We start from the raw sequence: 12,817 nt of genomic DNA on the forward strand, positions 1-12,817 counted from the left end.
TCCACCAAAACAGGATTCACCTAAAAAGAGCTCACGAAAACTTATTTAGAATATGATAGATTCATTCAACAAAACAAGTACAAAATGTGTGCCAGGCCCTGTGTTAGATGCTGAGGTTTTGGCAGTGAAAAGTGGAAGAATCTTGACTGCTAGTTTTTGTAATCAAAATATGTAATATCTTATGGCACAGATTATATAGGGTAGAAGTCTCTATTCATTACTGTTGGGAAAGGTAGATACTTGGTTATTTTAAAAAAATCAATTAGAGACTCTTTAGTCTCTTCAGTCATGTCAGACTCTGTGTGACCCTATGGACTATAGTCTGCCAGGCTCCTCTGTCCATGGGATTCTCCAGGCACGAATACTGGAGTGGGTTGCTGTGCCTTCCTCCAGGGGACCTTCTCGACTCAAGGGTGGAACCTGTGTCTCACATCTCCTGCATTGACAGGCGGGTTGTTTCCCACTAGCGCCACCTGGGAAGGGAATCATAAAATTATACATAAATATCTTAAATATATTAATTTAAATACATCGTCAGTCAACAATGTGTTATACAAAAAAATGTGTCTTGTCTTTATGCAAAGACAAGGCTTTTCTTTTGAGTATGCCAGACAACTGGCATTATGTTTTAATTTTCTTATACATATTGTATGTAATTCATCTTCCAAGGTTTACAATTTGGTTTCCTGTAGGAAGAGCAATGAATTTTAAGACTCTTGCAAGGTTATAAGAGTTTAGATTCTTTTCTAGAATTTCAGAATTCTTGATATAAAATTTTGTAATATTTCCATCCATTTATCTGGGTTTACCTGGTGGTTCAGATGGTAATGAATCTGCCTGCCGTGTAGGAGACCCCAGTTCAATCCCTGGGTCGGGAAGATTTTCTGGAGAAGAGAATGGCTACCCACTCCAGTATTCTTGCCTGCAGAGTTCCATGGACAGAGGAGCCTGACTGGCTACAGTCCATGAGATCATAGTCCCATTTGTCTTGAAAATAGTTTTAAAGACTGTATGAAATTTATTGATAATTAATACTTACGTTATAAACATCATGTTGGTGATTCCCGAATACTCCTCGTTGTTTTCAGAAGTTTGCAATTAACTCTTCCAAAAGTATATTTCACAAATTCAAAGACGATCTTAATTATTTGTAATATATGTCTATACTCATTATACTTGTCATGTTCAAACTCTTGGTGTTTGTGAATGCCCTAGGTGACATTTGTTTATTTTTTTCTGATCATGCACAAATCATGCATAAATCCCAAAGCCCTGGGGTGCCACAGTTATCACCACAGAGCTGGAATGTGGATCTGGTTGGTTGCTCCCAGAATCCTCACTGCTCCTAACCCTATCATCTTCTTTGTCCTTTGGATGTCCTTACGTTTGGCCTGATCTATCTTTCACTTGTTTCTGGACTTGGTAGTTAATGGCTCTCTACCTAATGACTATGTCCTATAAGAGAACTCCAAAAACTGAGAAGCTATACTAGGTATTCAGAAATAAGTAAGCCTAATATGAAAATTACTAAGACCAGCCAGGGCCAACATACCCATGATTATTAAGTTAATGATGTTTATTGCAATGGAACATAGAGTAAAGTAAGCATTTTATTGATTTCAGGCTACTCGGGTGATGTGGACACCACCTCTCCGGGAAAGTTTTTCATATCCATTTCTTGTACTTCAGATGTACATCTTAACTGTGATTCTCAGGTAATTTTAATTTATAAAAAAAATCTAGATAAATTATGAGTTTCTCAAAATTACTTCAACCTATTATAGTTACTAAATTAGGTTCAATTTTTAAATATTATTCAAAATTAAATTGTATCCAGTTTAAACAAGATCTAAAATCACTATGTAAAAAAATTGCTTTCCACTTAAAATAGTTTAGGCTACAGATTTTAGATAATTACATTGTTTTAATAAACTAATATGTATGTGATGATATATATTTGGTAAAGTTTCAAGTATCACAGTAATCCATTCAGGATCCCGGTAATCCAAGTCTGTGTCCCAACCACTGATGCTGAAGAAGCTGAAGTTGACCAATTCTATGAAGACCTACAAGGCCTTCTAGAACTAACAACATAAAAGATGTCCTTTTCATCGTAGGGAATTGGAATGCAAAAGTAGGAAGTCAAGAGATACCTAGGATAGCAGGCAAGTTTGGCCTTGCAGTACAAAATGAAGCAGCAGGGCAAAGCCTAACTGAATTCTGCCAAGAGAATGCACAGTGATAGCAAACACCCTTTTCTAACAACACAAGAGATGACTCTACACATGGACATCACTAAATGGTCAATACCGAAATCAGATTGATTGTATTCTTTGCAGCTGAAGATGGAGAAATTCTATACAGTCGGCAAAAACAAGACCTGGAGCTGACTATGGCTCAGATCATCAGCTGCTTATAGGAAAATTCAGGCTTTAGCTAAAGAAAATTGGCAAAACTACTAGGCTATTAAGGTATGACCTAACTCCAATCCCTCATGATTATACAGTGGAGATGACAAATAGATTCAAGGGATTAGATCTACTGAACAGAGTGCCTGAAGGACTATGGACAGAGGTTCACAACACTGTACGGGAGGCAGTGACCAAAACCATCCCAAAGAAAAATGCAAAAAGGCAAAGTGGCAGCCTGAGGAGTCTTTACAAATAGCTGAAGGAAGAAGAGAAGCAAAAAGCAAGGGAGATAGGGAAAGTTATCCCCAACTGAATGCAGAGTTCCAGAGAATAGCAGGGAGAGACAAGAAGGCTTCTTCAGTGAACAATGCAAAGAAATAGAAGAAAATAATAGAATGGGAAAGACTGGAGATCTCTTCAAGAAAATTGAAGATAGCAAAAGAACGTTTCATCCAAAGATGGGCATGATAAAGGACAGAAATGGTAAAGACCTAACAGAGTCAGAAGAGGTTAAGAAGAGGTGGTGGCAAGAATACACAAAAGAACTGTACAAAAAAGGTCTTAATGACCCAGATACCCATGATGGTGTGGTTATTCTCCTAGAGTCAGACATCCTAGACTGTTGAAGTCAAGTGAGCTTTAGGAAGCATTGCTACCAATAAGGGGTTCCGTGATAGCTCAGTTGGTAAAGAATCCACCTACAGTGCAGGAGACCCCAGTTCTATTCCTGGGTCAGGAAAATCCCCTGGAGAAGGGAAAGGCTATCCACTCTAGTATTCCAGCCTAGAGAATTCCATGGACTATACAGTCGCCAAGAGTTGGACATGACTGAGTAGTCAGACACTACCAATAAAGCTAGTGTAGGTAATGGAATTCCAGCTGAACTATTTCAAATCCTAAAAGATAAGGCTGTTGAATTACTGCACTTAATATGTTAGCAAATTTGGAAAACCCAGTAGTGGCCATCAGACCAGAAAAGGTAAGTCTTCATCCCAATTCCCAAGAAGGTCTGTGCTGAAAAATGTTTGAACTACTGGACAACTGTTCTCACTTTCCATGCTAGTAAGGTTATGCTCAAAATCCTTCAAGGTAGGCTTCAGTAGTAAATGAATTGAGAACTTCCAGGTGTACAGGTCTAGAAAAGGCAGAGGAACCAGAGATCAAATTGCCAACATTCATTCAATCATGGAGAAAGCAAGGGAATTCCAAAAAACGTGTACTTCTGTTGCATTGACTACACTAAAACTTTTGATTGTGTAGATCTAAACAAACTGTGGAAAATTCTTAAACAGACAGAAATACCAGACTGTCTTACTTGTCTCTTGAGAAACCTGTATACATGTCAAGAAGCAACAGTTAGAACCTTACATAGAACAACTGACTGGTTCAAAATTAGTAAAGGAGTATGACAAGAATGCATATTGTCACCCTGCTTATTTAACTTATGTGCAGAGTACATCATGCAAAATGCTGTGTTGGATGAGTTACAAGCTGGAATCAGGATTGCCGGGAGAAATACTCACAGCCTCATATAAGCAGATGATACCACTCTAATGGCAGAAAGTGAAGAGGAACTAAAGAGCCTCTTGATGATGGTGAAAGAGGAGAGCAAAAAAACTGGCTTAACACTCAGCATTAAAAAAAAAATAAGGTCATGGCATCTGGTCCCATCACTTCGTGACAGAAGGGGAAAAAGTGGAAGCAGAGGTAAATTTTCCTCTTCTTGGGCTCTGAAATCACTGCAGATGATGACTGCAGCCTTGAATTTAGAAGAAGCTTGCTTCTTGGAAGGAAAGTTATGACAAACCTAGACAGTGTATTAAAAAGCAAAGACATCACTGTGCTAACAGGTCCATATAGTCAAAGCTACATTCTTTCCAATAGTCATGTACAGATATGAGAGGTGGACCATAAGGAAGGCAGAGCACCAAAGATATGATGCTTTTGAACTGTGGTACTAGAGAAGACGCCCGAGAGTCCCTTGGACAGTAAGGAGATCAAGCCAGGACAGTAAGGAGATCAAGCCAGTCAATCCTAAAGGAAATCAATCCTGAATACTCATTGGTGGGACTGATGCTGAAGTTGAAGCTCCAGTACTTTGGCCACCTCGTGAAAAGAGCAGACTCATTGGAAAAGACCCTGATGCTGGGAAAGATTGAAGGCAAAAGGAGAAGAGGGCAACAAAGGATGAAATGGATGGCAGAACTGATTCATTCAGTGGACATGAACTTGGGCAAACTCCAGGAGATAGTGAGGGTCAGGGAGGCCTGCCGTGCTGCAATCCATGGGATCACAAAGAGTCAGACATGACTTAGCTGCTGAACAACAAGAAAGATTCAAAGGGTTTTGAGAAGCTAATACTTTTTCCTCTCAATCCTCTTGTACTCTGACTGACTGTTTTCCAATCTGTGGCTCTGATGAAGCATGAAATAAATTTTTGATGCACAAATGAATTTGGGAAATGCTGAGTTAGATAAGGAGTATCTATGTTCATATGTTTATTAATATTTCTGAACTCCAGATATTTCTAGAGGTTTAACCGAAATTTCATCTCAACTTTTTTTCCTGGACATATGTTTTGGTTGGGATTAACTTTATAAGCATTTCAGAAAATTTGAAATTCTGAGCAACAACATCAAAAACATAAATAGTAGAATGCTATAAATAACTATCATGTAGATAGGTTTCATAGAATGTTATTGAGATCTATCACTGAATGAAATAGTGAAAACTATCCCCTCCAAACTCCCAGGGAAATGGGATAGTGATCATTATTAATGATCACTTATTAGTACCCTTCAAATTTTGCCTATATTAAGATCATTTGTGTACATCTTCTTTCTTAAAACCATAGATGTGTTAATGCAGCACACACACACACACACACAAATGTCTAAATATACACTTTAGTAAAATGCCACTGAAAACTGGGAAATGCTACATTTATCTCTTTAACCGTGGAGCACTTAGCACACTGTCTTGTAGCCTTTTAAAGCCCTTTATGTGTTCACTTAAAGAAGATATATAAAGGGAAACTGGGGTAGTACCAACCTCTAAAAAGGTGCAGACTACCTTACCTACATGAAAGGTTTTTTTTTGGATTGAATTTGGATTTGGGAATCTAATTTTTATCCATTTATCTTTCCATTTGTTTAAATCTTTTGAAGTGACATTAGTCTGACCAGGCAAAGACTTCATGGAAGGAAATACATTAATTAGAACACTTAGAATTGTATGCTTGAATGCGTGTGTTATACTCCACACTTTGAGTTCAGTTCAGTTTAGTCGCCGAGTTGTGTCCGACTCTGTGACTTTATGGACCACAGCACGCCAGGCCTCCCTGTCCATCACCAGCTCCCAGAGTTTACTCAAACTCATGTCTATTGAGTCAGTGATGCCATCCAACCATCTCATCCTCTGTCGTCCCCTTCTCCTCCCACCTTCAATCTTTCCCAGCATTCAGGGTCTTTTCAAATGAGTCAGATCTTCACATCAGGTGGCCCAAGTATTGGAGTTTCAGCTTCAGCATTAGTCCTTCCAATGAATATTCAGGACTGATTTCCTTTAAGATGGACTTTAGTCAAAAGTAACTTTTATTTTATAACCATAACTGAGTACTTAATATATTTTGTGATATATTACTAAACAGTATGATCATTAAGATTTTTACTTTTGAAAATTTATGTACCATATTATAACAATGTATCACCTTTAGAAAAATAACAGAGTTTTATAATTTACACAAAATGTTTGCATTTCTTTTTTCCATATTCCAAAAGATACTAAAGTCTTATGTGGTAGAAGGTATTGGTTACTGATATATCTCATAATTGAAAAATGGACAGTTTAAATTTCAATATGGTTAGTTTAACTGTATTCCAGAATCATTCCTTTGAAGTCATTGTTGAAAATGTCCTTTTAATTTCTCTCTTAGTCGTTAGCTTATAATTTCACCAGCACTTAACATTTTTCAAAACTTAAAAGTGGTGGTATATGAAAGCTACTGCTGCTCGTACAATGTAAATATCTCGAGGTATGCAAAGTCAGTTCACATTCTATTTTCTGACCTTCTCGCTGGAGTATTAAATGTCTAATGTCATGCATCATTAAAGGAAAATAAAGTTTTAGTTGAATATAGTTGTCTTACAGTACTGTATTAGTTTTAGGTATACAGAAGTGTGATTCATTATTTTTATGGATTATACTCCGTTAAAAGTTAATTGCAAAATAATGACTGTAATTATTGTGCTGTATGTTTAAAATACTTACTGATAAACTAGATACAATATCTTATTTAAAGCTCTAATTTTGATTGTTTTATTATAAGAATTTTTATAATTCGAATATTTTGTTCTTTTTAATGTGCTCTTAAAAGTTAACTGTATTTTGTTATCTTACATCAAAGGTAAGGGGATCATTAGATTTTAACATTTTGCAACCAGTCTTTCAGTTCAATGATAGGCTACTTTTATATATAGTAAAACTTACTGGTGTCAATTTTCTTCATTAAGGACCACGAACAATAGTAGAAGGCACTTTATTGCTCTCTGCCTTTCCAATGTTGCTTTTATGCTTCCCTGGCAATTTGCTCAGTTTATACTTTTTACACAGGTAAGATGATTTTAAACTAATTTAAGTCGAATACAAGATGTGCTTGGTTGTTTCCATATAAAAAATTTTTTTGTTGAGTATAGTTGATTTATAATGCTGTGCTGTCTGCCATACAGCAGAGTGACTCAGTTATGCACATACATACATTCTTTTTTAAATGTTCTTTTTCATTTTGGAGAAATTTTAAATGTGATTATATTTGTGTCCTAATAGATTTTCAAAATATTGAATGATTATAAAGTTGACATACGTGTTTGATTTTTAAAAAATTACATAATCCTACCTTCTGTTAATGTGTTGGTTAGGCAGATATTAAAGGTCAACCTGTAAAAGAGAACTTTTGCTCTTATTTTAATCCATAATATTTCCTATTGATATTTGAGGTGATCTCTGTAAATCTACCTGTAGATTCTCCTTTTGCCTGACTAATCATTTTAGGTGCCAAGCTGCATAACATGATAAGGGCCACTTTAACTCTTCATGCTAGGGGATTTCTGCTTCTAATCCAGCTAAATGTTGGTTGTTTTGTCTGAAGAGCAGAATCTTACTGGACACTACTTCTCAGAGCTTTAATCTTGATATTATGGAGTAAACTGAGACCATATCCTGTTACCCCAAACAACTAAGTAATTAATGGCAAGAAACCGAGCTGGGGAAGCAGAAAGTGAAAGTGTTCATCACTCAGTTCAGTTCAGTTCAGTTGCTCAGTCGTGTCCGACTCTTTGTGACCCCATGGACCGCAGCACACCAGGCCTCCCTGTCCATCACCAACTCCTGGAGTTTACCTAAACTCATGTCCATTGAGTTGGTGATGCCATCCAGCCATCTCATCCTCTGTCGTCCCCTTCTCCTGTCCCCAATCTTTCCCAGCATCAGAGTCTTTTCAAATGAGTCAGCTCTTCACATCAGGTGGTCAGTTGCCAACTATTTCCAGCCCTATGGACTATAGCCCACCAGGGTCCTCTGTCTATGGAATTCACCAGCCAAGCCTACTGGAGTGGGTTGCTATACTGGGGTATCTTCCTGACCCAGGGATCAAACCTGGTTCTTCTGCACTGCGGTCAGATTCTTTACCATCTGAGCCACCAGGAAAGCAGAGTAAAAGGTCAATTTTGATGAAATTTCCTATTATGAATTTTTGTTAGAACTCCTTTCCACTTAACTAACACTGATAATGTGTAATAGTATTCTTTATTGGCAGTGAGAAATTCTGCTAAGAATCTTTTGTATGTGGAATTATCTATAAAAAATGAAGCTACAATCTCAACCTAGTTTATGCCACATGTCTAAAGCATATTTAGAATATTCACTCTGCCTTACTTCCTTATGTTTGATCTATAACTATTAATAACACAGAATGTCTGTGGTTTTCATTATTTGCATATGCCAACATAGTAGAATAGATTTCCAATGTACATCATTGCCTTGCAAGCAAATGTATTAATTTAGTGGTGCTGATAAAACTATTTAGTTCCTTGGGTAATTTTGATATTGCCTTAATGATTTTTTATCCATTCAAAAGATATACTAGACTTTTAGTTTTTTTAATTTTTATTGAGATATAATTAACATTTTATAAAGTTAAAGTGTACAGTGTATTGATTTGATATGTTATTACACTACAATATGATTATCACCTGATTAGTATCATAGTGTTAATTAACACCTCTATCAAGTCACATAATATTATTTCATTTTTTGGTGAGAACATTTAAGACCTAGTCTCTTAGCAACTGTGAATTATATAGTATAGTATTGACTGTAATAACTATGTGATACATTAGATCTCCAGCACTTATTCATCTTCTCAGTCTCGCTCAGTTGTGTCCGACTCTTTGCGATTCATCTTCTAGTTGCAAATTTATACCCTTTGTCCATCATCTCCCTCATTCCCCTACCCCCAAGCCCCCAACCAACATTCTGCTCTCTGTTTTGACTCTGAGGTTCTATGGCTTTGCTTGAGCTTGCTCCATGAGGCACTTGATAATGTGTTGAATAGAGGTTTGCTGAAACATTTGTGCCCTTGCCTTTTATTCCACACCACCAGCAAGTAAGTTTCTTTAGGGTGAAGATAGCATTGGCCCTCTGGTACCCATTGAATAGATTTGAATTTATAGACTCATTTCCAGAAAATTGTACTTTAAGCTCTAAGCAGTTAAGTTATAAGCAAAATTCAGGGAAACTATATTCAGGTAATTTGGTTATTACTTGAAAGTCATCAACCGTCTTCAACTGGTACCTCTTGAAATAAAATTCTCTTTGGAATTCTTAAATGAATTATCCATCATTGTATTACTTCTACAACAAATCCATAATCTGGTCACTGCTGAATGTTAAATTGCATGGGACTTTTCAAAGACCCAAACAAAAGAATTCCTGGGCCCAGTCATAATTGTTATTGTGAGTGCAGCCATCTAAAATACAAGAAATGTTAATACTGTAATTCACAGTTGAGCTCTGCAATTTTTAATGAAATAAAATACAACCAGAATAAAATGTCATATGGTTAGAATCATATATCATGTCACTTTTTTAGACTGTCTTCTTTCACTTAGCCATATGTATTTTAGGTTCCTCCATGTCTTTTCATGAAGTGATAGCTTTTTTCTTTTTACTGATGAATAATATTTTGTTGTCTGAATGTACCACAGTTTGTTTATCCATTCATCTCTTGAAAAAATCATGACTAGTCACCAAATAACATGATTTGAAATGCTATAAAAATTCATGTGAAGGGTTTGAGTGGGCAAAAGATTTCAGCTCAGTTGGGTAAGTGCTCAGGATTATGATTGATGGAGTGTATCGTAAGGCTGATCTTTTAAGAAATTGCCAGTTGTGTCAAGTTTTTGAATTTCAGCCACTCTAATAGGTGTGTAGCAGTGTCTTGTTTTTCTGATTTACAGTTCCCTAATGTAGTATTGCCTTTCAATCTTTATATGTGCTTATTTGCCCTCTGCGTATCTTCTTTGGTGAGGTATTTGTTCTGACATTTTGCCCATTTTTAAATTGGGTTATTTGTTTTCTTATTTCTGAGTTTTGATAGTTCTTAGTATTTACATGCTTTATTTATTTACAGACCTTTATTAGATATGAATTATGTAATGATTTTCTTATAATACCTGGCTTGTCTTTTAGTTTTTTTATAGTGTCCTTTGTGAAGCTGGAATTTTTAATTTTAAGAAAGCTCAGTTTATCAGTTTTTTCCCCATGTGTCATGCTTATGCTTATCTATCTAAAAACTCATCCTTAAATAAGATCACCTTGATTTTCTCCTATATTATCTTTTAGAAGGTTTTTAGTCTGGGTTCTACATTTAAATCTAAAATAAATTTGAGTTAGTTTTTTGAAAGATGTGTACATCTTTCTCTAGATTTTTTTTTTTTAATACATGCATGTCCAAGTCTTCCAGCATGTTTTACTAAAAAGACTGTCATTTCTTCATTGAATTACCGTTGCTCTGTTGTCAAAGCTCAGTTGCCTGTGATTGTGTGGATCTGTTTTGGGACCCTCTGTTTTATTCCTTTGGTCAGTTTGTTTTTTTTTCTCCAGTACCATGATGTCTTGATTACAGAAACTTAAGTCTTAAAGTCAGTTTCAGACTGTATTTAAGGATTTACTCTTTGCCTTTGGTTATAAGCAGTTTTTACTACAACATGCCTAAGTGTGGTTGGGTTTTATTTGTTATAATTTATCCTTTGCTGGGGGCTAGTAAGGAAATGGCAACCCACTCCAGTATTCTTGCCTGGAGAATCCCAGGGACAGAGGAGCCTGGTGGGCTACTGTCTGTGGGGTCACACAGAGTTGGACGCGACTGAAGTAACTTAGCAGCAGCAGCAGTAATACTTTATGAATCAGGGCTTGATTTTTTTTTCTGTAGAGTTTGGGAACTTCTCGGGTAAAATGTCTTTTAAGTATAAATCCCTCAACCTTTTCTGAGATGTCAAGTATGATCTTTACACTGTATGTTTTACATCTCTTACATTCTTTCATATGTTGTTCATCCCTTTGTCGCTTTATGCTTTCTTCTGATCTCTCTTTCGATTTATCACTTTTTTGTTTGCTTGTGTTTCACCTGCTTTTAAATCCATCTTTGACTTCTTACTATTGATTATTGTAATACTAGTTGTATATCTTTATTTTATTTTTTATGGCTTTGAGTACCTTCCTGGAATTTTCAATCTTATGTATTATTTCTGTGCATATGTGAAACATAAAGTCTGTGTCTGATGATGCCAGACATGTTTTTGAGTGATTTGTGAGCTAAGAGTAGTCTTAATATTTTTATAATGTTGTTTAAAAAATATAGAAGAATATACAGTTGAGTCTGTATGTGGCCTATAAATCATAATACATTACTATCTGGCTTTTTCCATTAAAAGTTTGCTGACCCCTGAACTAGATTTAGATTCTTTTTAGATCTGTTTCTGTTGTCTTAGTGATAATGCCATATTTCCTCCTATATCTGATTAGTTTTGATATGGTATTAGACATTGTACATGAACAATTGTAGAGTTAATTTGAGACTAAGATGATATTCACTTCTTCCAGAGAAAATTAAATTTTCATCCAGCAGGCAAACACAGGGACTGACAATCTTTAATCATACTCCTGCAATCAGAGAATGAGATAATTCAAAGATGGGCTTCAGTATTTTGGAGGGATGCTTTGATTTCTGGTTGCCTCTCATATAAGGGCTTTCCCAGGTAGCTCAGTGGTAAAGAATCTACCTGCCAATACAGAGACACAGGAGACATGGGTTCAATCCCTGTGTCGGGAAGTTCCCCTGGAAGAGGAAATGGCAACCTGCTCCAGTATCCTTGCCTGGAGACTGTCTGGACAGAGGAACCTGGTGGAGTGCAGGCCATGCGGTTGCAAAAAGTCAGACACGACTGAGCAACTGAGCACTCACGCTTATAGTATAACTCTTCGAAGTCCCAAACCAAATCTTGGGGACTTAGCAGAGATCTCACTCTTGGGAGTACCTGGCTGCTGAGTATGTAGAAACCTCTCAACTGCCTCTCAGCTGGCGGGCATCTGCTGCTGATGGAACTGGCAGATGCCTCTGGAAGAAAAGTGATCCAAAATGTCATGCTCATCTGTGTAGATTTCTATCTTTTCTCTGGTCTTAGCTTCCTAATTCTTTTTCACCTTATTAATAGTCTGTGGCTTTCATACAGGTTGTTGTTGTTTAGTTGCTAAGTCGTGTCTGTCTCTTTTGCAACCCAATGGACTGTAGCCCGCCACGGCTCCTCTGTCCATGTGATTTCCCAGGCAAGAATCCTGGAGTGGGTTGCCATTTTCTTCTCCAGGGTATCTTCCCAAGCCAGGAATTGAACCCATGTCTCCTCCTTGGCAAGCGGATTCTTTACCACTGAGTCACTCGGAAGCCCTTTCAAACAGGTAGTGTTAGTATTTTTTCGAGCTGTTCTAGTTACTAGTGAGGAGGTTGGTTCACATTATTCTGACTTCAATTATTAGAAATATGACTGTCCTCTTACAATTACATTGCTAATGAATAGGGAAATGCTTTTCTATATTTTTTTGCTTCTGCTTTTTTATGTTTTTATTTCAGATAGCCTCATTATTTCCTATGTATGTTGTGGGGTACATTGAGCCAAACAAGTTTCAGAAGATAATTCATGCGAACATGGTAATGTTTTAAATACTTATAAGTCATATATTAAAATAAGATTTCAGAGTTTATAAAATAGAACTGACTGTTTTATATACCTCCTCTCAGGTAGTATTTAATACATATGATGTTGATAATATTAGAAGGATAACTGAATGACATA

At 36.5% G+C, this 12,817-nt stretch overlaps 1 protein-coding gene across 1 annotated transcript in view; it reads left to right on the forward strand.

The window, feature by feature from the left end:
• DPY19L2 (dpy-19 like 2) overlaps positions 1-12,817 on the forward strand; it is an 84,058-nt gene that overhangs the window by 21,956 nt on the left and 49,285 nt on the right. The window contains exons 8-10 of the mRNA XM_061166534.1: positions 1,624-1,715; positions 6,923-7,022; positions 12,595-12,672. Of these exons, the coding sequence (XP_061022517.1) occupies positions 1,624-1,715; positions 6,923-7,022; positions 12,595-12,672 (270 nt within the window). The remainder of the gene's footprint in view (positions 1-1,623; positions 1,716-6,922; positions 7,023-12,594; positions 12,673-12,817) is intronic.

The sequence above is a fragment of the Dama dama genome, chromosome 18 (assembly GCF_033118175.1).
Source record: "Dama dama isolate Ldn47 chromosome 18, ASM3311817v1, whole genome shotgun sequence".
NCBI classification, from domain to species: Eukaryota; Metazoa; Chordata; class Mammalia; order Artiodactyla; family Cervidae; genus Dama; species Dama dama.